General features: G+C 43.1%; 1 protein-coding gene across 1 annotated transcript in view; it reads left to right on the forward strand.

Annotated features, from left to right (window-relative positions):
• LOC309547200 (S-adenosyl-L-methionine-dependent tRNA 4-demethylwyosine synthase TYW1-like) overlaps positions 1-26,027 on the forward strand; it is a 287,271-nt gene that overhangs the window by 235,346 nt on the left and 25,898 nt on the right. Inside the window, exon 14 of the mRNA XM_082246996.1 lies at positions 18,017-18,127. Within this exon, the coding sequence (XP_082103122.1) occupies positions 18,017-18,127 (111 nt within the window). The remainder of the gene's footprint in view (positions 1-18,016; positions 18,128-26,027) is intronic.

The raw sequence follows: 26,027 nt of genomic DNA on the forward strand, positions 1-26,027 counted from the left end.
ATCGTTACCGAAGGAAAGCTGACCGTCGGCTTCAAACAACGGTACCGGGATGATGCCTCTAGCTAGAGGCATCATCCCGGTATAACCACTCAAAGTCAGCCGACGTAGATCTACGTGGCTGGTCGTTAAGTGGTTAAAAGATAGAGGAGAAATCATTGACTGCTTTTGGGGAGGTTTTTATACGATACTAATTTAAATTGTATTATCCTTTCTTTAATTGTATGTTTTTTATAAACCTTTGATAGGTTTAAATAAAGAAATATATATATTTTCTCAGATGTATGGTTTTGCTCCGATTCCTCCATGCTAAAGGCAAAACTTTTAGTTTTAGATAGTGGATAAGGATTGGTACACCCATCCTTTTTTCTTTTTGTTCCCATTAGAGAGTATTTCTCTATTTGCCCTGGTGATTGTATTATTACAGAGTAAAAGACAATCCCACATTGTAAATGGTAATCGGAACAGGAATAGAGGGTAAACTAAAACTTGGAAAATTCGTTTTGGCAACTATCTGGGCTTTCCTTCACTTTGGATGGTTCTCCTCTCACTTCCTGTTGCAGCTATGGGACAGGAAGGTAAATCTCAATGGAACACAGATCTTGAGGATATACTGTAACCTTCCCTTACTCAATACACAATGGTAAAAAGAGTTTTGCCTTCAGTTCTACTTTAAACTCTTAACTAATAAAAAGAATTGTGAATTCGTTACCTGAAATTAGGTCTCGTGATCTGGCTGTCTTAATTTACATTTGAAAAAATACAGTATGGGGAAATAGTATTTAGTCTACATGCAACTGGCAGGAGATTTGCTCAAGAAAATACTCAAGATCTATGACACAGGGAAGCACTGTGCTGTCAATCTACATACTGTATGTGTGGAGAGGCAGAGCACTGCAAATGTTTCAGGATTCTACTTCCAGTGCATGCTAACCCATCGTGGCATTAAAGGTAGCAGTATTGCTGTTTTATTGCAGTGCCACAACAGCCCATCACAGTAGTTTTCCACATAGGAATAACATTTATATCTTTGTATATATTGACTGTGTTAGCTGAAGAACAATAATGTAAATGTTAGTAGGGATTGTTCCACATGAATAAAAAAAATTGCCTTGACTTCCTGTTTTAATCTGCTATATTTAGAAGTCTGAATGCTATTTTGCTGGCATTTATAAAAGGCTTTAAACATTGAGCATTACAAAATGCATGAATGCATTACTGTGTGGCATTTTTGAAAACCAAAATACAAAAGATCAATCTGTTTTAGGCACACAATGTACCCAGCTACTTATTAGATCTCGGCATTTCCTGCTGCTTTGATAATGGATATTTATGGCTTTATCTGGGCTGGAAGACTGTGAATCCTATTTTCCCATAATTATAAGACTTTGTGCATGGCATGTGGTTGCAGTATTTATAATGTGAATGCAGACAGCATTGCTAATATGCCTTTGCATTATATTGTCAAATTTTAGACCTCTCCACCTGGACTGATTTAACAAAGCTGCAGAGAGAACAGATTTATCTCACTTTTTATCTCGTCTGTTGCAGCTTCTTTTTTTTTTTTTTATTTCTTTCTTTTGTGTACGAAAACTATGTAAACTTTTAGGGTCTGTTCACAGCTATTCATTTTAACACTCATTTTAACACCGGTAATAAGTGTTTGCTATTTTATTTTGGTCCTAGTTGACCCTATTCAAGTTTTTTGCATCTTTTAATACACATTCACATTAGTGCACAACATTCAGGCACAGCACTCCTATTGATATGAATTGAATGCATGCCAATCTATGTCAAAGCACCAAACCAAAGAACGCAAAAAAAAAGCCTGCTTCCTCCACCCCACATTATGACTGCTGTTCCTCCTTGATTATACTTGAACTGATTGTATGCATTCACCTTGTAAAACAACCCATACAGTTTAAAATTGAAATGAAAGGTGAAACATTTGTGTGAGACGAGGCTAAATTCAGAACTTTTTCCACCTTTAAACTGTACAACTCAGTTGAACAACAAACTGAAATCTTTTAGGTGGGGGGGTAAACATGAAAATTAAAATGTGGTTACATAAGTGTGCACACCTGTGGCGGCCTGTCCATTAGGAGCGCAGCCCACCTATCCATGCATCCGGCCCCCTAATTTACATGCAGGGCACTGTATGCATGGATTCTGATAGGGGATTTTTTTTTTTTTTTTTTGAAGCGCATGATTAGAGCCAGAGGCTCTACTAGGCTTCAAAAAAGGTTGGGCTCAGGGTGCAGCGATCTTACTGGCCAGGAAGAGGGAGGAGACACACGGCTGGAGGAGAAGCACAGCGGCTCAACCATCCAACACTCCCCAGCTCAGGAGGAGGTAAGGAGGCAGGCCGGCCGTTCGGGGGGGGGGGGGTGTTGTGTCATTTTGCCTGCCGGCCGTCCTTCCAGGGTATGGGGGGGGGGGGGGGGTTATGGTGCGTTGGTTTTCCGCCCCCACAGAATTACTGAGCACCAGCCGGCACTGGTGCACACCCTCTTATAAAGGGATGTAGCTGTGTTCAGAATTAAGCAGTCACATTTAAACTCATGTTAAATTGGAGGTAGTACATACCTGCCATCATTTAAAGTTCCTCTGATTAACCCAAAATACAGTTCAGTTGTTCTAGTAGTTCTTTCCCGACATTTTCTTAGTCGCATCCTACAGCAAAAACCATGGTCCACAGAGGGCTTACAAAGCATCAGAGGGATCTCTTTGTTAAAAGGTATTAGTCAGGAGAAGGGTACAAAAGAATTTCCAAGGCATTAGAAATACCATGGAACACAGTGGATACAGTCATCAAGTGGAGAAAATATGGCACAACAGTGACATTACCAAGAACTGGACATCCCTCCAAAATTGATGAAGACTAGAAGAAAACTGGTCAGGGAGGCTGCCAAGAGGCCTACAGCAACATTAAAGGAGCTGCAGGAATATATGTCAAGTACTGGCTGTGTGGTATATGTGACCACAATCTCCCAAATTCTTCATATGTCTGGACTATGAGGTAGAGTGGCAAGGCAAAAGTTTTCTCTTACGAAGAAAAACATCCAAGCCCGGCGAAATTTTGCAAAAACACATCCCAAAAGAATGTGCACCATAACACCATGAACTTCTCTTATTTAGTCTGTTAAACAATTTTTAAAAATATAGGAAAGATGAATCACATCTATGGACAGGCAGGCTGCAATATATTATGGTTTTTCTTGGATTTAGATGAGTTTAAGCCTACCAAGGGCTAGTTGTACTGTTTTATACCCCTTAATGAAGCAATCTTCTGTCATGTTTAATGCCCACACCACCAGGGGCTAATTTTACTGCATTATACTCAATAAAGGGAAATCCTCTGTCACATTAGATACCAGCTTCCTGCTCTGCTACACAGGGAGCGCAAGAGGAGGATAACAAGTCAGATTCAGATACTTTATACTGCTTGTATTTTAACCCCTTCCCACCAATGTACCACAAATATGCGGCCTCAGCTTCAAGGGGTTGTACCAGGTTGATGCCTGCAGCTAGAGGCATCACCCCGGTACCATTTTTTTCTTCTAATGACAAGCAATGCGGCTAATCAGCTGCTTGGCTGTTATTACAAGCACGTGTCCCCCCCCTCCTGCCGTCTTTCGCGGCTCGCCCTGGTCTCCCTTCCTACCGGGAGGCCCGAATGACCACCTGGCTGGCCAAAAAAATAAATAAAAAATCTTCATTTTGCAAAGAATTGTGGGGCAAAATTACAACTTAAAAAAAACTGTCTCTTACTAAATACCTTGGAATGTCTACTTTACAAAAAAAAAAAACCCAAATGAGACCTTTTTGTACTTTCCTGGCTTGTTAGTGTCTCATGAAATGAGATATGCCGGCAGTACATCAGGTGTGATCAATATTCAATGATTGGCACCATAGCTTGTAGGCTCTAAAGCCTTCACAAAGACCAAATATATACTTATTTGGGTTATTTTTTCCAAAGATATGTAGCAGTAAAACTTTTGGCCAAAATTTAAGAAGAAAAATTACTAAAGTTGTTATTTTAAAACCAAAACAAAGAAAAATGCAATTTTTTTTATTTATTTTACATTTTCGGTCTTTTTACATTTATTGTGCAAAAAAAAAATACCACCAAAAGAAAATTCTGTGGTGTGAAAAAAAAGACAACCATTTCATATGGATACATTGTTGCATGACTGAGTAATTGTCATTCTAAATGTGATTGCACTGGTTAGGAAGGGGGTGTAAGTGCCCAGTGGGTAAGTGATTAACTTGTAAGCAACAAATGTCAGAAAAAGGCTTAGGCATGAAGGGGTTAAACAAATTTAAAGATGCAATCACAACTATATTATCTCTTGTCTTTTAGATCTTTCTAGGGTTTATCATATATTTTCTTTATACAAAAGACACATACACATGCAATATAATGTTATACATATAGATTGCACAATCAACAGTGCAGGGTAAATTCCATGGCTTAGTACAGTAAGGCTGCCATAAAGCTGACCTGTAAACATAGTATGTCCAATATTTGCTGAGATTTCTCCATGCAAAAGATAGCAGGTCACATATGTGAAAGTTGTGTTTTGAGGAAATTCACATCGCAGTGTGTGTGTGTTTTTTTTTTTTTTTTAACCAACCGTGTAGTAGTGGGGTGTTTGTGGTCATGGTATGATTGTGTGGGAACCAGGGAAAGTAAACCGATAAAGGCTTGGATGGTGGAAATGGTATATACGGTAGAGATAAAGGGAAGGTTGGTGTCTAGAGGTTAGAAAAGTGCCAAGATATTATGCTATGCATGTTTTTATGTCTGTGTGCATGAAGCCTTAAAGTGATCAAAGAGGATGTATACTTTTACCTATTTTGATCCAATCCCCATTTAACTTTCTGGTTAAAATGTGAAGTAATTTCTATATTAAAGAGGATGTAAACCCCCCTGTAATGTTTGTACCTATAGGTAAACCTATAATGAGGTTTACCTATAGGTACTGTAAATCTGTAAAAAGTTTGTGCCAGGTAAATTCACATGAAAATGTTGTTTGAGGTTTTATTCTGTGTAATCAAGGAAGTAAATAGAAATCCCAGGACCCTGTAGCAAGGAAATTATAATCAGGGCTTTTAGAATAAGCTGAGGCAGAATAGGCAACATGCAGTATGCCATACAGAATGATGCAATGCAGTATAGGGAACATTCAGCCTAGCATATGGAATTGGGTGGTGTGGAGAAGGAAACGCCCAGCATGGCATATGGAATCAAGAGGTGCTGAATAGGGATCATACAGCATGGCATATGACGTGGGGTGGGGGCTGTGCAGAAGGAAACCTTCAGCATGGCAAACAGAAGGTGGTGCGGATTAGGTAACATGCGGCACAACCTATGGAATGAGGTGTTGCAGAATGGGAGCATACAGCAGGGTGACAGTGTATAGTAGTTACAAAATACCTAAAAAATGGTTTAGTGGTTCTGCTCAGAATGACCTCCCTTAGAGCTGTAACTTTTGTTTAAATGTGTTATTTTTTTGTGGTAGTATGGAAATCCTTTTAATAGTGTTTAATTATACCAATTAGTATCTCCAACAATGCAATACAGATACTGAGCAGTGCTGTTGCATACCTTCTGGTAGTGCTAATTCCTTGTTATGTCAATTTAATTTTAACTATACCACCATATTACCCAAGGGAGTCTGATCAGACTATGCCTTAGCTTCACAGTACAATGGTCTAAGCAACATTTGTGTAACACTACTTTTGTGCTACATCTCCCCTCCATTTCCATTAGTCCCAAAAAGCAGAATGCCCCTATCCTGCAGTCATTTTCTACTACCAGCTCTAAACGGATATGGTCGTTACTTGAAACTTCCTGCCGGTCTCCTCTTATATTGTGTGCTGCCTTTTGCTTTCCCTCTGCTTTTTTTTTTTTTTTTTTTTGGTAACACCCTTCCTGTCTTTAGGTGCCAACACCTGCTTACTGTATTGTATCTATGCAGGAGCAGCATGGTCACTCTAAACCACTCTCCTAGTAAGTGTTCTTTAGTTTATTATTATTTCAGGTATTATTATAGTATATATAGTTTAGAGGTGAGCTGGACATGGTTGATAACGCTGCTTAAGGGTTCAGTGTAACAGAGGAAGAGTGTATAGCAAGTACTAGATTTCTGAAAGAATAAACAGGGATTTTATTTAACAAAGCTCCATTATTGGTATATTTACCAGACCAAAGGGTAGCAAATGAAAGGGTTTATATACACGTTAAAGGCTAAGTTCACCTTTCGCAGAAAAAAGTGTATTTATGGTTTCCTACAGGAGTCTCGAAAGCATCGCACCAATGATTACTAGTTTAGGAGTGCAATGTGGGCTCCTGCAGACATGTCATCTGGTTTTCATGTCCTCACCACCTCCGCGATGGTACGCCGGATCTTCGGGAAACGCCTCCGCTCAACCGATCACTCCATGTAGCCACGCCTTGATGCACATCCGACTTTGTCAAAGGGGGTCGAATAGACCAGTTAGTATCTGGTGTGACCACCATTTGCCTCAGGCGGTGCAACACATCTCCTTCTCATCGAGTTGATCAGGTTGTTGATCGTGGAATGTTGGTCCACTCCTCTTCAATGGCTGTGGGAAGTTGTTTGGATATTGGCAGGATCTGGAACACGCGGTCGTATACGCCGATCCAGAGCATCCCAAACATGCTCAATGGGTGACATGTGCGGTGAGTATACTGGCCATGAAAGAACTAGGATGTTTTCAGCTTTCAGGAATTGTGTGCAGATCCTTGCAACATGGGGCTGTTATCATGCTGCAACATGAGGTGATGGTCGTGGATGAATGGCACAACAATGGGCCTCAGGATCTCGTCACGGTATCTCTGTGCATTCAAAATGCCATCAATAAATTGCAGCTGTGTTCATTGTCCTTAACATACACCTGCCCATACCATAACCCCACCGCCACCATGGTCCACTTGATCCACAACATTAACACCAGCAAACCACTCACCCACACAACGCCATACACGCTGTCTGCCATCTGCCCTGTATAGTGAAAACCGGTATTCTTCCATGAAGAGAACCTCTCCAAAGTGCCAGACGCCATCAAATGTGAGCATTTGTCCACTCAACTCTATTACGACGACGAACTGCACTCTGGTCAAAACTCTGATGAGGGTGACGAGCATGCAGATGAGCTTCCCTGAGATGGTTTCTGACAGTTTGTGCAGAAATTCTTTGGTTATGCAAACCGATAGTTGCAGCAGCTGTCCGGGTGGCTGGTCTCAGACAATCTTGGAGGTGAAGATGCTGCATGTGGAGGTCCTAGGCTGTTGTGGTTACACGTGGTCTGTGGTTGTGAGGCCGGTTGGATGTACTGCCAAATTCTCTGAAACGCCATTGGAGCCTGCTTATGGTAGAGAAATTAACATTCAACTCACGGAAAACAGCTCTGGTGGACATTTCTGCAATCAGCATGCCAATGGCACGCTCCCTCAAGACTTGCGACATATGTGGTATTGTGCTGTGTGATAAAACTGCACATTTAGAGTGGCCTTTTATTGAGGCCAGCCTAAGTCACACCTGTGTAATCATGCTGTCTAATCAGCATCTTGATATGCCACACCTGTGAGGTACATGGATTATCTCGGCAAAGGAGAAGTGCTCACTAACACAGATTTAGACAGATTTGTGAACAATATTTGAGAGAAATAGGCCTTTGGTGTACATAGAAACAGTCTTAGATCTTTGCGTTCAGCTCATGAAAAATGGGGGCAAAAACAAAAGTATTGCGTTTTATAGTTTTGTTCAGTGTAGGTTGATGAATTGGGGCATATGGGTGGCTTAACCCTTCAACTACCACTGTTGCACTTCATACAATGTGCAAAACCAACTGTCTGCTTTCTGATGAAAACAATCTGCTGCTGTACAGCAGCCAGATTGCTTTCTGTGCCCCCTGCCATGTTTCCTAGGCTGTGCTGTCCCACTTGCAGACCCAGGAATCCCATGACAGTTGCTGCTGGATGAAGGTGCTGGAGGCCAGTTAAAATCTGATCTCCCCTAGCTACAAAATACCCAGATGCAGAAGATGGAACTAGTGAAATCAAATATAATCAGTACAAATATAACCTAAACTCAGTGCAACAATGAGTACACTAAAATGATAATGACCTATGTTTTAGGCCTGCTGTAATTGCTGCCAATGCTAATTCCAGCATGTTCCCCAGTTACTCAATCTTATTAAAAGCTGCAATATAAAAATAAAGTGCAGCGTAACTATATATGCAAATTATAACCAGTACAAAAAAAAAAAGTCCAATGTGTATCAGTGACAAAAGGAAAGTCTAAACTGTAGATATTTGCTCCACATCAACAAAAAAAGCGTTTATTTTGAAAAAAAAACTATTTTTAACATTTTTTTTTTTATATGAAATCCCCCCCCCCCCCAAAAAAAATGTAAAAATCAAAATTTTTTTTTTAATTTTTGGCCAATTTGTTTTCTGCTACCTATGTTTGGTAAAAAAAAATCACAATAAGCGTATTTTGATTGGTTTGCGCAAAAGTTATTGCGTTTACTAACAAAGGGAAAGATTTCTGTCATTTTTGGTGTTTTTTTTTAACGCGTAATGGCGGCGATCTGCGTTTTTTTTTTTTGCGGGACTGCGACATTGCGGCAGACAGATCGGACCCTTGACGGACATTTTTGACACTTTTGGGGGTACCAGTGACATTACTGCAGTAATCAGTGCTATATATATATATGCACTGTTACTGTAAAAATGACACTGGCAGGGAAGGGGTTAATTTTATTGGAAAGGGAGGGGTTAATGTATGCCTGGTGCTTATTGACGTGTGGGGGGGGGGGGGAGGTGACTGAGTGAGTCATGGACAGATCGGATGTTCAGCTATGCTGAACAGTCCGATCTGTCACTCCCTGTCACTGAGAAGATCCGCCCGCTCTGTTTACACAAGCGGGCGGATCTCCAAACTAGATTCCCCCAACGATCGCCGCCGCTCCTCACCTGGCCCGACTCCCGCTGTGACTGAACACAGCGGGAGCGAGCCTCCGGTGGCGCGCGTGCGCCGCCCACAAGGGGCGGAGTCCAGCGACATAGGTCTACGTCACTGGACGATAACGAGTCACATTGCTGCAGTAGCAGCAATGTGAGCGGAGTTCAAGTGGTTAAGTATTACCTTGGGGAGATGCAGACTAGAGTACTGCAATCACTGAGCAGCAAATTGTATCACCTGGGATGTATTTCAGTTATCTTGCAAACCTGGCCTGTTAGTGGGCCCTGAGGACCAGGGTTGAGGACCACTGGTCTAAAACACCCCTGGTGTCTCTTTAGATTCCTGTTGCACAGGTTAGGGTAACATAATTTGGAACAACCACCATTTTATCCTCCAAAATGAATACTCCTTTGGCAGGTAAAACCTATGCATTTGATCTGCTTATTTTGTCTAAGTGCCCATCATTTCCACTTAGTTAAAAAAAAAAAAAAGTAAAACAAATCAGCAGTTGGTCAGCAGGGATGCAAACTTTATGGATACCCACTAGCTAGAGAATCTCCAAGTCTATATATAATATACAAATTCAATGAACAAAAACACTATATTCTAACTGTAAGAGTAGTTGGGCTACTAGTATGTGCAACTTTTTTTTGCAGATTTCCTTTAACACCATTGTTTTTATATAAAAACTTGTAAAGGTACTTTCTTTAGTGTTCTCTAAAATACAGATAAATATGATTATTTTGCATTTAACTTTAATACCAAATTTTAATCAATGTGCCACTTTTTTTTTTTTTAAATGAATATGCCAGTTTACCTTACATTTCTAATATTTTAGACTTATGTTTTGTGTCCCTGCTGTCTAAAATAAATCCATTACATTCATTCACTGTGCTTTACAGCCCCACTTTGTGCACTTGTGCTTATGACCATGAATTATAGGCATTCTTTTTCTTCTTTAACTGACCCGTGGGCATTAAAGAAACACATTTCTTACATGTCCTTTTAGTGTCCTTGCATGGTATGGTATTTATTAACCTTTCTCAATACTATCGCTGATTACCTATGATGAATGAATCCAGCTGAAACAGAGCTGCTAGAAGATTGATTAATACTTCTGATTATTACTAGCAGTTTTCTGCTTCAGTAAAGGTGATCTACCCTATTTGAAACTGCATGTAGTAGACAACGTGATAATATAATAATAAAATTAAATAAAAGTAACATATTTCTTGATGCATACCTCCACTTTTCTGGTCAATTTATCTTTTTATTTCTCAAAAAAAAAAAAAATGGACCTGTTCAAATTATGGTAGACTGATTTAGAGTTTCCCATGGTGTACTAGTTTTGTCTAATACAGAATAAGTGTTTATCAGTGGTAATATCCTCAGACTGTTAGAATTTGATGTGAAAAATTCTGGTGTTTAATAACTGAAGTTCAGTATTTTAGGGGTTAGATAAGGCCTGATCCACACCTATGCATTTTTAGTGCATTTTCAGTTTTGCAGAAACAAACTGCAGTCCATTTAACATGGTTTCCTATATAGGTCACGTTCACATCTGTCAATGGAACATAAGAATTGCAGCGCAATCAAAAGTATATACCATATATATAAAAAAACAAAATGTCATAATCACTCTAATCCGCAGTCCATATGAAATATGTCTAAAGGTCAACATAAAAAAAAAAAAAAAACACCACTGTGCATTTGACATGACAAATCATCTTCTAAATAACTCGTTCAGTGACCACCACCAATAGGTGAAAGACCTGCTCACCTCAACTTGGGATCCCAATACAGAGTCTGCAAGGCATCAATAAGTATCCTCCTACTAGAGCACTGGGATGAAGGATCTTTTCCCTTTTTCTCTACTCATCAAACGTTCCACACTCTCAACTGGAGACCCCACTACAGAGTCTAAAGAGCATCAATTTCCTCCAAGAGCACAGGAATTGGGGATCACTCTTTTCCTCTCCACATCAAGAGGTCCACACTCATTGTAAACATATGGTAGGAAACATAAGAAAGAGATCCATAGTGTTCTCTGGTATAACAATTTGAGTAAAAATGGTAATTAAAACATTTTTAGAGTTTTAAGAAAAGGCATGCAAGGGAACAGCACTTCCTGGTATGACGTCACAGGCTTGACTTTTCCCACCTATACACATTACGCCCGGTGATTGGGCTTCCTCTAGAGCACTTAATGCTTACCTCTGCTGACCAGCTTTATGGAGATGATGATTTCATTTTCCAGCAGGACTTGGCACCTGCCCACACTGCCAAAAGTACCAATACCTGGTTTAATGATTCAGGTATCAATGTGCTTGATTGGCAAGCAAACTCGCCTGACCTAAACCCTATAGAGAATCTGTGGGGTATTGTCCAGGACATAAACTGTCCCTGATGAAGTGCCAAGCCTTAGAGTGAGCAGGTCTATATGCCCAGTCAATATCTGTATGATTAAAGTCCCCCATGATGATTACATTGAACTGCCTCGCCGCCATTTCGAGCTGTGAGAGGAGATCGTTCTCCTTTATCCCTCAGTGTAGGCGGTCTGTAGCATACCCCCTACTATTAAGTTCCCATTTGTTTCTTCCCTTTGAAATTTCAGCCGCAATGATTCTGCTCCTTCCATTGCCCCATTTTATTAATGTCATCCATCGTATTCGCCATCAAATTTAAATCAATCTTGACATACACGCACGTCTTTCCCCCTCTTCTACCTACCCTGTCCCTTCGATACAGGGAGTATCCCTGGACAGTCACAAACCAGTCCTGCACTGTCAAACCAGGTCTCTGTTACTCTCACAAAGTAGAAATCCTACTCCTAAATCACTAGTTCCAGTTCCTCAAATTAGTTCACCAGCATTAGTGAATATGCCTTTTAGTTTCGTATGGCCGCATATTGTTTTATCTCTGTTTATTCCAAGGCTGCAGTAGGATTCTACCAGCCCACACGTGTTGGTTTTAGGCACTCCAGTTAAAATGACCACAGTCATAAAATGTCAATAAAATTTGTTCAAAAGCTGGAAAAGCTTCCTCTAATCCCTCCCCACTATCAGCTAGTTTAAAAGTTCCTCTAACTTTTTGCCAATCATTTCCCCCAGCAGGGCTGCATCCTCCCCATTTAGGTGCAGTCTGTAGTCTCTACTACAGTGTTGAGCCAGTAACTCACTAAAAAGTCAGTCAAGTTCTCCAGGAACCCAAAACCCCCTTTCCTGCACCAGTTCATCAGCTACTTGTTAAGTTTCCTAAGCTCCTGCTCCCTCTCTATAGTGGCTTTAAAGGTACAAGGCAGTCTCTGAAATCATTTCTTTAGCACACTCCATCTTCCTCTAACTTTGTCATTGGTACCTAATTCTACCATGATAGCTGGGTCTTCCCCAGCCCCACCCAACAATCTTTCCATCCGATCAGTCGTGCTGAACCTGAATGCCTGGTTAACATGCATTTCAGCAACCACGGTCTTTGTGACAGTTTGCCCTATCTGTCCTTCAAATAATTGAGACCTCTACCACCAGTATCTGCCTAATCTTACCTTGATTCACTGAAAGAGTCCTACTCTACGCATTTAAGACCCACTAAATGAACATAGTAACAGCCAGTTTATTTTTAATTACCATTGATCTGCTTTAGCAGTTGTTTGTTTGCTTATGCATTGCCAAGCTAGTGTTTATGTTGCATAAGACACATTTTTTTTTTTCCATTTCAAACGCGCCCATTAAATAAATTCACACATCTGCTTTAAACGGAAGCCTGAAGTGCTTGATGGGATTTGGCAATTAAACATCTTGTGCATTATTTATAATGTTATTGTTGATAAACACATGGCTCGTCATTTCAATCTTTTAAATGGGAGAGTCTGTCGTCATCTGCTGTTTCTATGTGACATTTTTTTGTTTGTGTCCTAGACAGTGCTTGATAAACTAGTAATGCTCGCTGTTTCCATCTAACTTTTTTTCTTTAGTTACTATTACATTTTTACACTCTTGCTATATTTCTTTAAGTTGTAGCCTTTTTCATTTTTTTTCTGTTAAATTACTAATTTCACCTAACCACTTTGACAAATATGGCTTCCCAGTCTGCTTAGGAATATGTTTGCATAAGTTTGGTTTTAATGGTTATGTCCAAAGCTTGCCAACTCTTTAAACTTCATCAGTTAACAAAGATGATCCACATAGGAAATGTATCACTGGATTTGAGAAATTGTCAGATATTTCTAATGCAACACTGAAAAATACCCCTGCTATGTGAAAAATGACTCCCTTGGGCAGCTGCAAGGTCCATAAAGACCATGGATGAGCAAGTTTTGAGGTGGAGGAACTTGACTGGCCTGCACAGAGTCCTGACCTCAACCCGATGGAACACCTTTGGGATGAATTGGAGCACAGACTGCGAGGCAGGCCTTCTCCAACATCAGTGCCTGACCTAACAAATGCGCTTCTGGAATTACGGTCAAATATTCCCATAGAGACACTCCTAAACCTTGGGGACAGCCTTCCTAGAAGAGTTGAAGCTGTTATAGCTGCAAAGGTGGGCCAACTCAATATTGAACCCTACGGACTAGGACCGGGATGCCAGTAAAGTTCATGTGCGTGTAAAGACAGGTGGTTAAATACTTTTGGTAATATAGTGAATGTGCACAGGTACACCTAAAATGATAAAATAGGTAAACTTTGTGTTTACTTCAGCATCTAGTTGTGTGAAGGTGCTTTTTTTTTTTTTTGGTCAAATTCTCCTGCACATGGTTGGATGTTAAAATTGCTTACAGATGCTCATTAGTGCACCTTTAGTAAATCAGGCCAAGGTTCACCTAACTTGGCTTACCATCACTAGATCATTTGCAAACGTGCCCTTGCTCTTTCGTGGCATTTAGATTAAAGCTGAAATATTTCTCTTGACAGCCAGAATCAGTCATTTTTCAGCTGCAGTGATGAATATAATAAGTGTGTGTCCAGTAGCACTATTGTCCTTGACTGGTGTAATATTTCCTACCTGCAAAAATCTCTTTTCTTAAAATATTTTTACCTTTTTAATTAGTTAGTGTATTGATACGTTTTATACATATACAAGCAAAGCATTGATTGTGTCACAGGTGTGATGTTGCATGCATTTGAAGCTGGTACTAGTGAAAACAATGCAGCTTGCAATAAGCCATTCTCTTGATGCATTAATATCCCATGTCACTACCCATGGTTCCAACACAGGGCAATTATGTATGATTATGACTTCATAAATATTCCAGGGGTCTTGTGGCAAAACGTATGAGTCGCACATGAACTGCTCCTTTAGCATAGCTAAATACATTAAATGTGTTTGGATATTTGTAATGCTTTATCTGTACTTTTCTCACAAACTCAGACCTGATCTTTCATATAAAAGAACACAGGATTTTGTTTTTTTTCACTGGTAATCTGAGAAGAAAAGCTCTCCATGCCTTAAATCCTGTACTGCGTGAATCTGGAAAACAATGGAAATGTGGGTGTTTTTAATCGGATTTTCATCTGAAGGAGCCTTATGACATGAGTGAATAAAAAAAACAACATATGTACTGTATGTAGGGGCACTGCTGCCACTCCCACCTAGTCTGTAATTCCCCTTTGTTTTATTTTCTAGAATTGATTTTATGTGCAACTATTACATTATTTTGGCTTAGTGTGGGAGTTAGAATTATAATCCAATCATTGATTTTGGCTAGAAGCAAAATGTGCTGGCTTTCAGGAAATGTATGTATGTTTTCCTAGTACTGCAGTCATGGCAGCTGATCAGATTGCATTTAGAGTATAATTAAAGTTTTGTCAGGTTTCAGTAAGGTAATGTTTAGGCTTGTGTTCCATAGCAGAATACAAATTGGAACTATGTATTCTTTGGATGGGATGTTTAAGTGAACCTGCGCTTAAAAGTAAATATTTGATACCTTAAAGGGAACATCTAGAAATAATAAATGTGCCCAAGCAGTACTCTGAAAATGTACTTTGTCTTGATATCCTGCTAAATAGCAGTGCACGTTCTGTGCCTTGAGCCTCATATCTATTTGTAGTTTTCTATTCCTAAGGGCACTGTTGCCATTAGTTTCATGAGATTTGAAGGGATTTTTTGTGATGCCACTACTGTGCTGCTTATTTTGCTCTTCCTGGATAGGAAGCTGTACCTGTGCTTCTGTATCATTCATTCAGTAGACCTATGCTATCTTCACCACTCTTGCTGCTTAATACCCACCAGCCATTTGATCACCAGTCATTTGAAGGGCAGCTCTGACATGAAGCAAAGCAATGTCCTCTTAACAAGATGGCTGCCTTCACACATAGACGCAAACCATGGTGAAGGCATGTAAATGAACTGTTGATTGAACTGTTGCTACCCTTTTGTTTACATTCCTTATGTAGCACCCTACAGGTAGGTGCTAGGTAAATGTGCAGTGGGCCTTGTCTGCCTAACAGCAGGGCTGTGATTTATTTAGTTAGGGTGTCAGGGCTTCCAGATGTGCCTGCTGAGGGGAGAAGTATCCCCACTGGCTCCTGTGAGAGGCTTCTCATAGAGCAGTGATGGAAGCCCAATCAGGGGACACATCCAAGCTTGTAACTACCCCAGAAGGCAGATTATACTGCAAAGGATTCTGGCAGTTGGTATAAGTTTTGGGGGAAGTGCGTGACAGGGTGTCTTTGGCGGGAGCAGAGTCCCAGGAGGGAGAGTACGGCTGTCTCTCCTCCTGTCTGAGAAAGTGAATGTCTCGGCGTGTTGCCTGAGAATCCAGAGAGTGCTGAGCTGAGGGAATCTGGTGTGCCGAGAGCCTGTGGAGCATTAGAGGGGTCCAGTCCCAGGAAAGCCTGCACAGGTCGTGAGTACTGCGGATTGCTCCTGGGGGTCTGCCAGAGTCAAAGGGATCACTCCAGAAGAGGTTCTGGGATCCAGTGCCAGCTAGCTGAAAGGGGGTACCTAGGTTGAGGACCCTGAAGTTACAAAGGGGGGTACATAGTCAGTAAACCCATAAGAATTCAAGCTTAAAGGGGGCACCTGCATATGGGCCCTGAATTGGACAGTGTGTGACAGTTGAGAGTTGCAGCTTTACAGAAATCTACAGTGTACTACCTCAAGCCAGTGCAAGGCGGGAGGGGAGTATTCAGTGACTTTGCAGTACAGCAGTGTCAGTAATTCTACAATTCACAGTCTTGGGTCTTCTGGACTTATTGTTGAGGATCCAGCACTTCTATCAAGCTACAGTGTGTTCTCGGTGTTGGTGAGCGTTGGCTGGAGTCAAGGAAGTGCCAACTGGCATTTTTCTAGGATTAAGTCCCAAGTGTAATTAGTTAAGCCTAAAGGAGTTTAATCCCACTCATTCCCTTCTCCCATCCCCTTTTCTACAATTAAAAACCAAACCACAAAACCAAGATGCCAGAGTTGTCCATGTCTCAGTTCTCACACCCAGGGTCGCAGCTCACATGGGCTGGAGAGGTAACCGGTAACAGTGGCAGACCCACATCAGGCCACAGGCCTGGAAAACCTGCTACACTTATTTTGATGTACTACTGTTCCGTTCCCGGTTTCATTGATATGAGATTAACTTTCAGTGCAAAACATATTCTGTTAGGCCTGTATTAGCTTGTATTGTGATCATACTGGTGCAATCAGCTTTACTGCATCAGTAAAGGCATGTTAATGTATGCCCGAAGAATCATTTCCTTTGCTGCTTTCAGATTAAAAATATAAATCTTGTTGTGCATTAATGGTTAAGATTTGGAGTAAAAATGATAAATACAGCAGTTTGTAAAAAGTTAGTTGTTTGGGAAATGTGTATTAAGGCAAAGAGACAGGCGAGGCAGAATATTTCTGTGAGCTGATGTCTTGGACTAAATGCCACAGGACAGTTATGAATGTCTGTTGACAACCACAGTTTGAGCATACTTGTCATTAATGACTAGAGCAGCTGATATGGCCCTTTTTGACAAATATGCTTCAGGGATTAAACAGTGGAGCAAAACACATAATGATCTTTCCTTACCCAGCAGAAGTCAGATCTTTAGGCTATATACAGTAGCAGCAGGTTACTCTGCATATTTATTACCTAAGGAACTGTCACATTGCTACCAATTTATTATCAGATTAAGAACCTACTCTTTGAGTATAGACCTGGATTTAATTACTTTAGTAAATCATCCAAAATTAATAACCAATCACAACACGGTCCTGTGTCTTGTTTGTAAACATGGGGATATGTGGGACTTTTTGGGAGCCGCATATGGGACCCAAAATCCGAAGACCACCTTCAGGTTTTTTTTTTTTTTTTTACAGAGTGTAACTTGTGCATTTTATTTCTTGACTACCTATCAGTTTTGGAGGCCATAAAAAGTCAGGCTAGTACTAACACCGCCCAAATGACCCATTTTTGGAAAGTATACACTCCAAGGTACTTGCTAAGAAGCATTGCAAATATTTTGCAGATGGTAATTGCTGCCAAATTTTTTAAAAATGAAGAAATAAAATGAAAATGTGTTTTTTTTTTTTTTTTCCACTTTTCAAAGTCTTGTGACAACAGTACCAGCAGCCAGTTTGTGTGCAGCCAAAACTGCAGAAAAGCCGGCCCTGGACACTGGCAGAGTGAGCAAATGATTTCGATTTCTAATAAATTACTTTATAGAACTGAAATTTCTGCACCAGTGTTCCTCTGTAATTTGTAAATGCTAATGTTATTAGTGTTTTGTTTATAGTGCATTGATAGGGTGCATCCTCATTATTATAGTACAAAATTGCTGCATAAATTGGGTTTAGATGAGTGCTTCTTGAGGGATTTGCAAGTGTATGATCATTCCTTGGAATTGCAAATGGAACGTTGCATTTTTCCTACTGATGGTTGTGGCTACCTGACAGCAGTACTGGCTTTTGTTCACTCTTTCTCTTCACTCCACCTGAGTGCTAATTACACCAATTGTATACCTTTTTATTCTCAGATTTCGGAAACTTTCGGGTATAGTTACCTGCATTGGTGTGCATTAATGAAATGTACCATTCTGTATTTGTTACAGCAACAGCGTACTGTCTACCGGTTAACCCTAGTGAAAGCATGGAATGTGGATGAGCTAAGAGCATATGCAGATCTAGTCACCCTTGGCAAACCTGATTTCATTGAGGTCAAGGTAAGTTATTTTGTTTTGACACACACTTTCACTTCTCTCCATACTGTATACATGAACTTTACATATTTAAAAAAATAAATAACCAAAGTAATTGATGCAAAATAGTGTGCAAGCACTAATTACTAATGACCCTTAACGGTAATAAAATATGGGTCTGCTTTGAAGATTGTTATGCAAGTTTGTTGATGTTTAACCAGCTCCTGACAGCCTTACGCATATATGTGGTGGTAAGGTGGGTGGGTCTTAACGCTATGCCAATGCACATGTGTCCATGGGGAACAACTCTTCTGTATTGAGAGTGCACTCACTGCCAGCTCCAAGCACCATGACAGAGCTGTCAAAGACCGCTCCCAGTCATTATTTATGATCAGTAGCTTCCGATCATGTGGCAGCCAGTCATAGAGGTCACATGATCGGGAAGCCTGCTTTTCATCACGCTTCTTCAGCTACGGAGCTGGGGTTAGTATCAAGGGACTACGTTGGTGTCACTACACTTGTGCTCCATTCAGAACTGCAGTCCCTCTGTCGTGGCATCAGATGGGACTGGTAATTTTCTTTTCATTCACAACTTTCTGTAACTGATTGACACAGCTACAAGGTCGCACCCATTTACAGTCATTTCAAAATCGATAGCCTATTTATGGGTTTAACTTGTAACCTTTTCAGAAAGGTGGAGTTTTCTTTAAAATATTTTAAAATGGTTGTTTGGTAAATAAGACTGCCATTCTTAGGATAAAGAAAAAGATTACATCATTTTTTCAGAACCATTCATTCAGAAACAATCTTTCTCACAACTATTGTGTGCACCAATGCTCAAAACTTTGCCCAGGCTATTGCGGTCACCATACAAATATGATTTTGATAACAAACCTACTGCTGCTACTATAAATTATGCAGTGAGTATACAGGCGGTCCTGGGTTACAAACAAGATAGGGTCTGTAGGTTTGTTTTTAAGGTGACTTTGTAAGTCGGATCAGGTAGCTCCAGCCAAAAAAAAAAAAATTAAGTGTTTTGGATAGCATAGGGAAGAGTTAACACCCCTGTAACGTTTATTTTGCGATCTGTGCCTCTGTTCAGGTTTCACCTCCCTTTCTGTTCCTATGACAATAGGATTTTGATAATTTTGGGTTGTTCTGGAAACAAGGTTTGGTGATAAAACCTCAGTGGAGACACCTTTTTCCCATAACTCTTACAGGAGTGAATTTCCCTTCCTAGAAGTAGATTTCCTCTCACTTCCTGTTGTCTCCCTCCATTTGTAAATAGGAGTCATTTGTAGGTTGGATGTTTTTAATCCAGGGACCGCCTGTAAAGGGAAGTTAGTCATTTCTAAGAGGCACCATAAACCTAGTTACCACAAAAACTCAGTCATTGGTTTAGGGTGGTTGTAACTTTAAAAATGTCAAGTCCTGGATTTTATGTTTTGTAAAATCTCCATAACGTTTCAGTACAAATGATACTTTGCTTTTGTACATCAAAAACAAATCTGCTCTGCTTATAGGATAGGTCATTATACTTGAAGAAAGTTAATGTTATGTTAATCCCATAGCAAAGACTGTGAAGCATAAATGGACAAACTACAGATTTTTTTCACTCTGCCAAATGCATTAGGAAGTCTATTGCAGACTCTTGAATAAAACATGGATAACCTAATGCTTATTTTTCTTTTCCATGGACAGGGCTGTCAGAGGAAATTTAAAAAGAAACAAAGAAATCTGCCTTGCCAGTGTTGTACAGAATTCCCTTACCTTATACTAGTACAGCTTAAAAATACTTATTGTGGATATGCAGTCCTCATTAATGTAACCAATCCACATTCACATAGCAACACTGTGCCAAGCTGGCAATAAGAATTTCAAATCTATTTAACTGTGAACTTTGCTGACTGAATGCCAGCACTTGTGGAACAGAACCGCTTGGAGATTTGCTTTGCAGGATTCAAGCACGGCATTCTATACTGATTCAATCCTTCATTCTGTAAAAAAAAGGCGTGAGCGAGCAAGCAAACTTATACAATTATGATAACATTAGTCATGCGCATAGTTAGCTTGCTGCCCAAACTGCCTCCTTAATTTACACTTTTTTTACTTTGTAAAATAGTAATATCTTTAAAAGCAGCTGAGATGAAAACAATATTCATACAAAGTGAAGCCAGTTTTTAAATGGGTACAGTTATTTACAAATATTCATTTAATACTGAACACTTAAGCCTAGTACCCCAGCGGGATGAATGAAAAAAAAAAAATGAATACACTCGGGTGAAGCCACTGTACTAGCTATCCGATGTTAGTACAACGTCTCCCCACTGAGCTATTGTGAACCCCCCCCCCGCGCCAGAGCTCACTTGTCAGCGCTTTCAGCCAATGGCTGAAAGCGCTGATTGGATGCAGATCGGCAGGACTTTTTCAGTTATGCCCCTTTGACAGAAGCTGTACATTTTTGCTGGCTCCTGTCAGACCGGCTGCCATACACGGGGGCCAAATGTCGGTCGGTTTCTGCCTGTCGATACCGCCTGATATTCAGCCCATGTGTACAGGGCTTTAAATGGATGAAAAACTTTTTTTTTTTTTCCTCTGGGCAGAGCTATAAACATTAATGGAGTTAGGATTTTATTTCAATAAATAAGTTAGTGTAAATGTCTAAATCTGTCTCCACACCAACCTCTTGTAATCTCTTATATAGTAGTGCACAGATGGGGAGAGGGCAGGCCAGGATCTGGAGCCAATCTCTGCTTTGCTGCAGTGCACATGTGCTGAAAGTGAACACACTGACAAAGCCAGAAAAGCGCTTGTAGACTTGTAAACTTTAACGGGATTAAGTGCAGGGTGAGGGAGGAGTAGTTAGGAGGGACTTTGGGTGGTGTGATGCTGTTCAATTTTTTTTTTTTGAAAATCTTTTTTATTGTTTCAACACATAAACCAACAAAAACAGCTAGGTGCATAAGGTTCATCCAAAAGTATACATTAACAGCAACCTAAAGGGTCACCCACGCAGGGGCAATAAGCAACAAATATAGATGGCATTGAGGTAGGTAGATATACATATGGAGCTACAGCACAACTCTCCTGAAACCCAAATTAGGAAACGGACAGGAATATGTTAGCAGCTAGATCCACGTCTCCCCGAATCTCCCGAGCCCCCAGGCAGGTAGCGAGTTGGAGTCCGATAGCCGCCGGGACCAAACCCTGTCATGCTTCTTGGGGCACCCCCTATGATAAGTGTCCTGATAGAGTGGTATCACAGAGTCCACCAGCTTCCGCCACCGCTGAAGCGACGTGGGAGACTGCTGCCTCCAGCGTAGCACAACATTCTTCCTGGCATAAAAGAGTAGACCATCAAGGTACGATCTGCTACACGAGGAAGCAGATCGTCCAGAAGACCCAACAATGCCACTGCAGGCGAAGGGTCCATGGAAGTTTGGAGAACGGCATTAACTACCATAAACCCCTGGGACCAGTAGGCCATGATTGCCGGGCAATTCCAGAAGATGTGTATGAAGTCACCCGGGGACTGGCCACAGCGCCAACATTCCGGGGAGTGGGAGACATGTATCTTGTGCAACCGGTGGGGGGTGAGAAGTCCTGTGGACAATCCTGTATTGAACTAGTCTGTCCCCGAGGGAAACCAGGATCCGAAAGGGAGTGCCCCATATATGTAGCCAGTCCTCTGCGTCCAGGTCCGGAACGTCCCGGGCCCAACGGGAATGGAGGCCCGAGAGCTCCAGAGAGAAGACCCGGAGGAGGTGAGCATGAAGCACCGAGGTAGCCCGCTCAGAACAGTCGTATCGTAGAACCCGCTCCAGGTCCGACTGCACCACCTGCGCCACGTCTCGTGGGAACTGAGCTCTGAAGGAGTGGGACAACTGTAGATAACGGAATAAATGGGAAGGGGGCACACCATGAGAGGCAATCATCTGGTCGAACGTGGGGAAGGCAAGATCTGAAGACATATCCAAAATTCTTTTAATGCCAAATTTAGTCCAGACTGCAGGGTCAGGGAGAGAGAACAGGTGTGGCAAGGTGGGGTTGATCCAGAGGGGCGCCTGGGGGGAGACAGTGGTGCCCGGGTACGCCTCCAGAGCCAGACCCTGTTGCCAGGCCCGGAGCGTCATGCGCATGGAGGAAGTAAAGTGGTAAGGGGCCCTAGGACCTCTAAACAGCAAATGAGACGGCGCCTCCACAGACCCAAGCACCGCTGCCTCCACCACCACCGCAGAATTAGAGGCATCAGGAGTCAACCACCAAGCCGCAGTAACCAGTTGGGAGGCCAAAAAATATTTATGGCAGTCTGGCAAGCCCCCCTGTGAGAGGGGACGCATCGGCGTAGAAAATTTGTGTCGGGGGGGACGGGAGCCCCACAAGAAAGAGGAAAAAAGTTTATTCGGGTTAGTGAAAAATGCCTTAGGGGAGCCATTGGGGGCGATTGGCGAAACAAATATGTAAGTTTGGGAAGGAGTTTCATTTTTACCAAGTTGATACGACCGAGCAATGAAAGTGGAAGGTTCTCCCACGCCTTCAGTTTGGCCCTGATCTCTCCCACCACCGGGTCGAGGTTGAGAGAAAGTCGGGTGGCTGCCTAGAGATCCGCACCCCAGATACATAAAGCTATCCACCCACTGTAACTGCAAATCATCTGGGGCGCTACGCTTGGCCCCGTCATCTATGGCCAGCAGCTGGGACTTGGTCCAGTTAACTCGCAAGTCGGTCACCCGAGAGTAGCTGTCCTAGATAAGGAGAGCCCCGCTGAGGGAGGGGCCCGCGTCCTGCAGAAACAATAAAAGGTCATCCGGAGAGATCCCGAGCGCCTCAGCCAGTGGCTCCATAGCGATGGCAAATGGGGCAGAAGAGAGAGGGCACCCCTGCCGCGTACCCCTAAACAGTGAGAACCGGGTAGACAGCCTACCGCCAAGGCGAATAGCTGCCACCGGGGACTGGTAAATAGTTAGCAACCACTTTATAAATAGGGGGGGGAAAGCCCATTCTACGGAGTACCTCCCACAAGAAGAGCCACTCAACTGAGTCAAATGCCTTCTCGATGTCCAGTGAGGCAACTACCCTGGCACCAGAGTTGGAATGGGGAGGCCTGTAAGTGTAAGTTTGTGCATAGTCTGCGCAGGTTAATGTCGGTAGACCTGTGGGCCATGAAACCCGTCTGGTCCTGGTCAATCACAGAGGGGAGGACAGGGCGGAGCCTGGAGGCAAGAATCTTGGTAAGAATCTTGAGATCGTTGTTGAGCAGCGACATCGGGCGATAGGAACCACACAATTTAGGGTCCTTGGGTGACTTGTGAATCAAGATATGAGCTTCAGCCATGGACTGTGGGAGCGATCCCAGCTCAAGGCAATCATTATATAACGCAGCCAGGAGGGGAGCTAGGGCACTAGAATGGGTTTTGTAAAACTCCATGGGTAGCCCGTCTGGGCCGGGAGCCTTACCCCCTGGGATAGAGCGAATCACGACCCGCACCTCCTTCTCCGTAATCGGCCGGACCAGCTCAGAGCATTCCGAATCTGACAGCCACCCCAGGGCCACCGGGTCCAGAAGCTGACACAGATCCTCCAGACGGAGATCAGGAGGGAGGGTAGTGTTATATAGCTGGGAGTAAAACTCCCGGAAGGCCCCAAGATCTCCTCCGGAGAGGTAATCCCCTCCCCCGTGGGGGAAGTGAGCTCCAGGAGCAAGGTGAGTGGGGCATCATGGTGAGACAATGCCGCCAGTAGCTTCCCATTGCGGTCACCATGTTCGAAAAAGCTCTGCTTGGACTGGTAGGTGGCCAGTCTGGTAACCTCGGACATGTGTAGCTGTAAATCACGTCTAGCCGCCTGCATCGCCTCAAAGTTGGAGGCCGAGGGGTCCCCCCCATAACGGGCAGAGGCCATCTCGACCGCCGCCTGCAAGGCACACCGCCGCAGACTGGCCCACCCTAACCGCCCTGATGGCGGAGATGTAGTGGCCCCTGGTAATCACCTTAAAGGAGTCCCACACGATTCCCGGAGAAGAAGTGCCCACATTCATGTCCCAGTACTCCCAGATCACCGAGGGCGTCTGCACCACAATGTTCGGTTGATCTATCCACTGGGCGCCTAGACGCCACATGGAGCTACTACGGTCACAACCAGAGCACAAGACGACCTGCAGGGGACTATGGTCCAACATGCCGCAGGGTAAGTACCCCACTTCCTCCACATCCAATAGTAAGGACGGATTGGCAAACCCATAGTCTATCCTGGATAACTTGTACGTCGTGGAAAAGCAGGAGTAGGCTCTCTCCTGGGGATGTTTCCACCGCCACACCTCCCGAACCCCAGCCGCCAAGGACCAGTTAAGGAGGTCACTGGAAAACGCCTGTGGGGTAGAGGCCTGTCCAGGTCCGGAGAGAGAATGGCGTTGAAGTCCCCCAGTAGAAGCAACTTAGCCGGGCTGTAATGGGAGATCCTCTCCAGGATTTCATATAGGACATCCGCCTTGAAGGGGGGGGGGACATAGACACCCACTACTACATATCGCTGTTGCCACATGGAAAGCACAAGAATGAAATATCTACCCAGGGGATCAGTATGAACCGCCTCCAGCACACACGGCAGGGACTTATGCAGCAATACTGAAACACCCCTGGCATAAGTGGAATACGAGGCGTGGAAGGCCCGTTGCACCCATGATCTCTTTAAAGAAAGTAATTTTCTGCCCACCAGATGTGTTTCTTGTAAAATAAGGATAGAAGGATTGTATTTCTGCATGTACTGGAAGAGGAGTGCCAGTTTGAATTTGGAATTAGGGCCCCTGACGTTCCAGGAGAGCACCGAAAAGGTACTTATCTTAAGTGATGCCATCATGGAAGGCCGGGAGAAACAGTACCCCAATAAACACACAAGTGACCCAAATCATCGGGGGAGCAGCAAATAAGGAGAGACCCATGCACCAACACACTAAAACACAATTAAACAGAAGTACTCCACCTAGTGGAGCGTAACACCCAGACACATTGTGCCTACCCTACCGTTCTCTGACATACCCCAAAAAACGCGGGGGGGGGGGGGAAGGCGACAGTCTTGACCCTAAACAAGTAACAGCAATAGGCACTAGCTAACTAGCCAGTCAAGCCTATCGTGAGGGCAGTCTTGTGACCGTAGCCACAGCCGGAACCTGGAGAAAGACAAAAACTGAAGGGGGCTGTGGGCAAAGTCAATGCTCGCAGTCGGCCTCGGGGAGCACAGCAGGGAGAGAGCTGCAGGTTAGATCGGAGATGTGCAGAGGGGCCCCGGCTCTAGCGAACATCCAACCAGGCAGCCGCCTCCTCTGGAGCATCAAAAAACCGGGTGCGATCACCATCAATGACCCGGAGCCTGCTAGGGTAGAGGAGGCTGAACTTAATGCCCTTCTTGCGGATGTCAGTAAATTGGCGCCGCTTCTGTTGGACCTCTGGGGAGTAGTCAGGGAACATCGGGAGTTTTCGTATCGAAGTTCCTGTTTAGCTCTTGCGGCCGAGAGGATCCGGTCCCTATCCCGATAGTTGAGGAGCCATAGCAGAAACAGCCTAGGCGGGACCCACGGTATCGGGGGGGTCGGGGGGACCCAGTGTGCCCTTTCCACCACAAAGGTGGGGGGCATGGCGGGCAGATCCAGCAGGCTCGTGAGAAAAGTTTCAGCAAACTCCGCGGGCCGGGAGCCCTCTGCCCACTCCGGGAGTCCCAGGATGCGTACGTTATTTCACCGGAGGCGGTTTTCAGTGTCAATCGCCCGATCCTGGAGGGCCCTGACCTGTAGTTGAAGGGCGTGCATGACTCGCCCTGACTGAGACTCGCATGACTGAGAAATGCGGCCCTCCGCCTCCAACATCTTGGACCTGAATTTGTCCAGGTCGTGACTGATGAGACCGACATCCGTTGCCAGATAGTCCATTTT

This window comes from Pelophylax lessonae (assembly GCF_965119305.1).
Source record: "Pelophylax lessonae genome assembly, chromosome: 2".
Classification (NCBI taxonomy): Eukaryota; Metazoa; Chordata; class Amphibia; order Anura; family Ranidae; genus Pelophylax; species Pelophylax lessonae.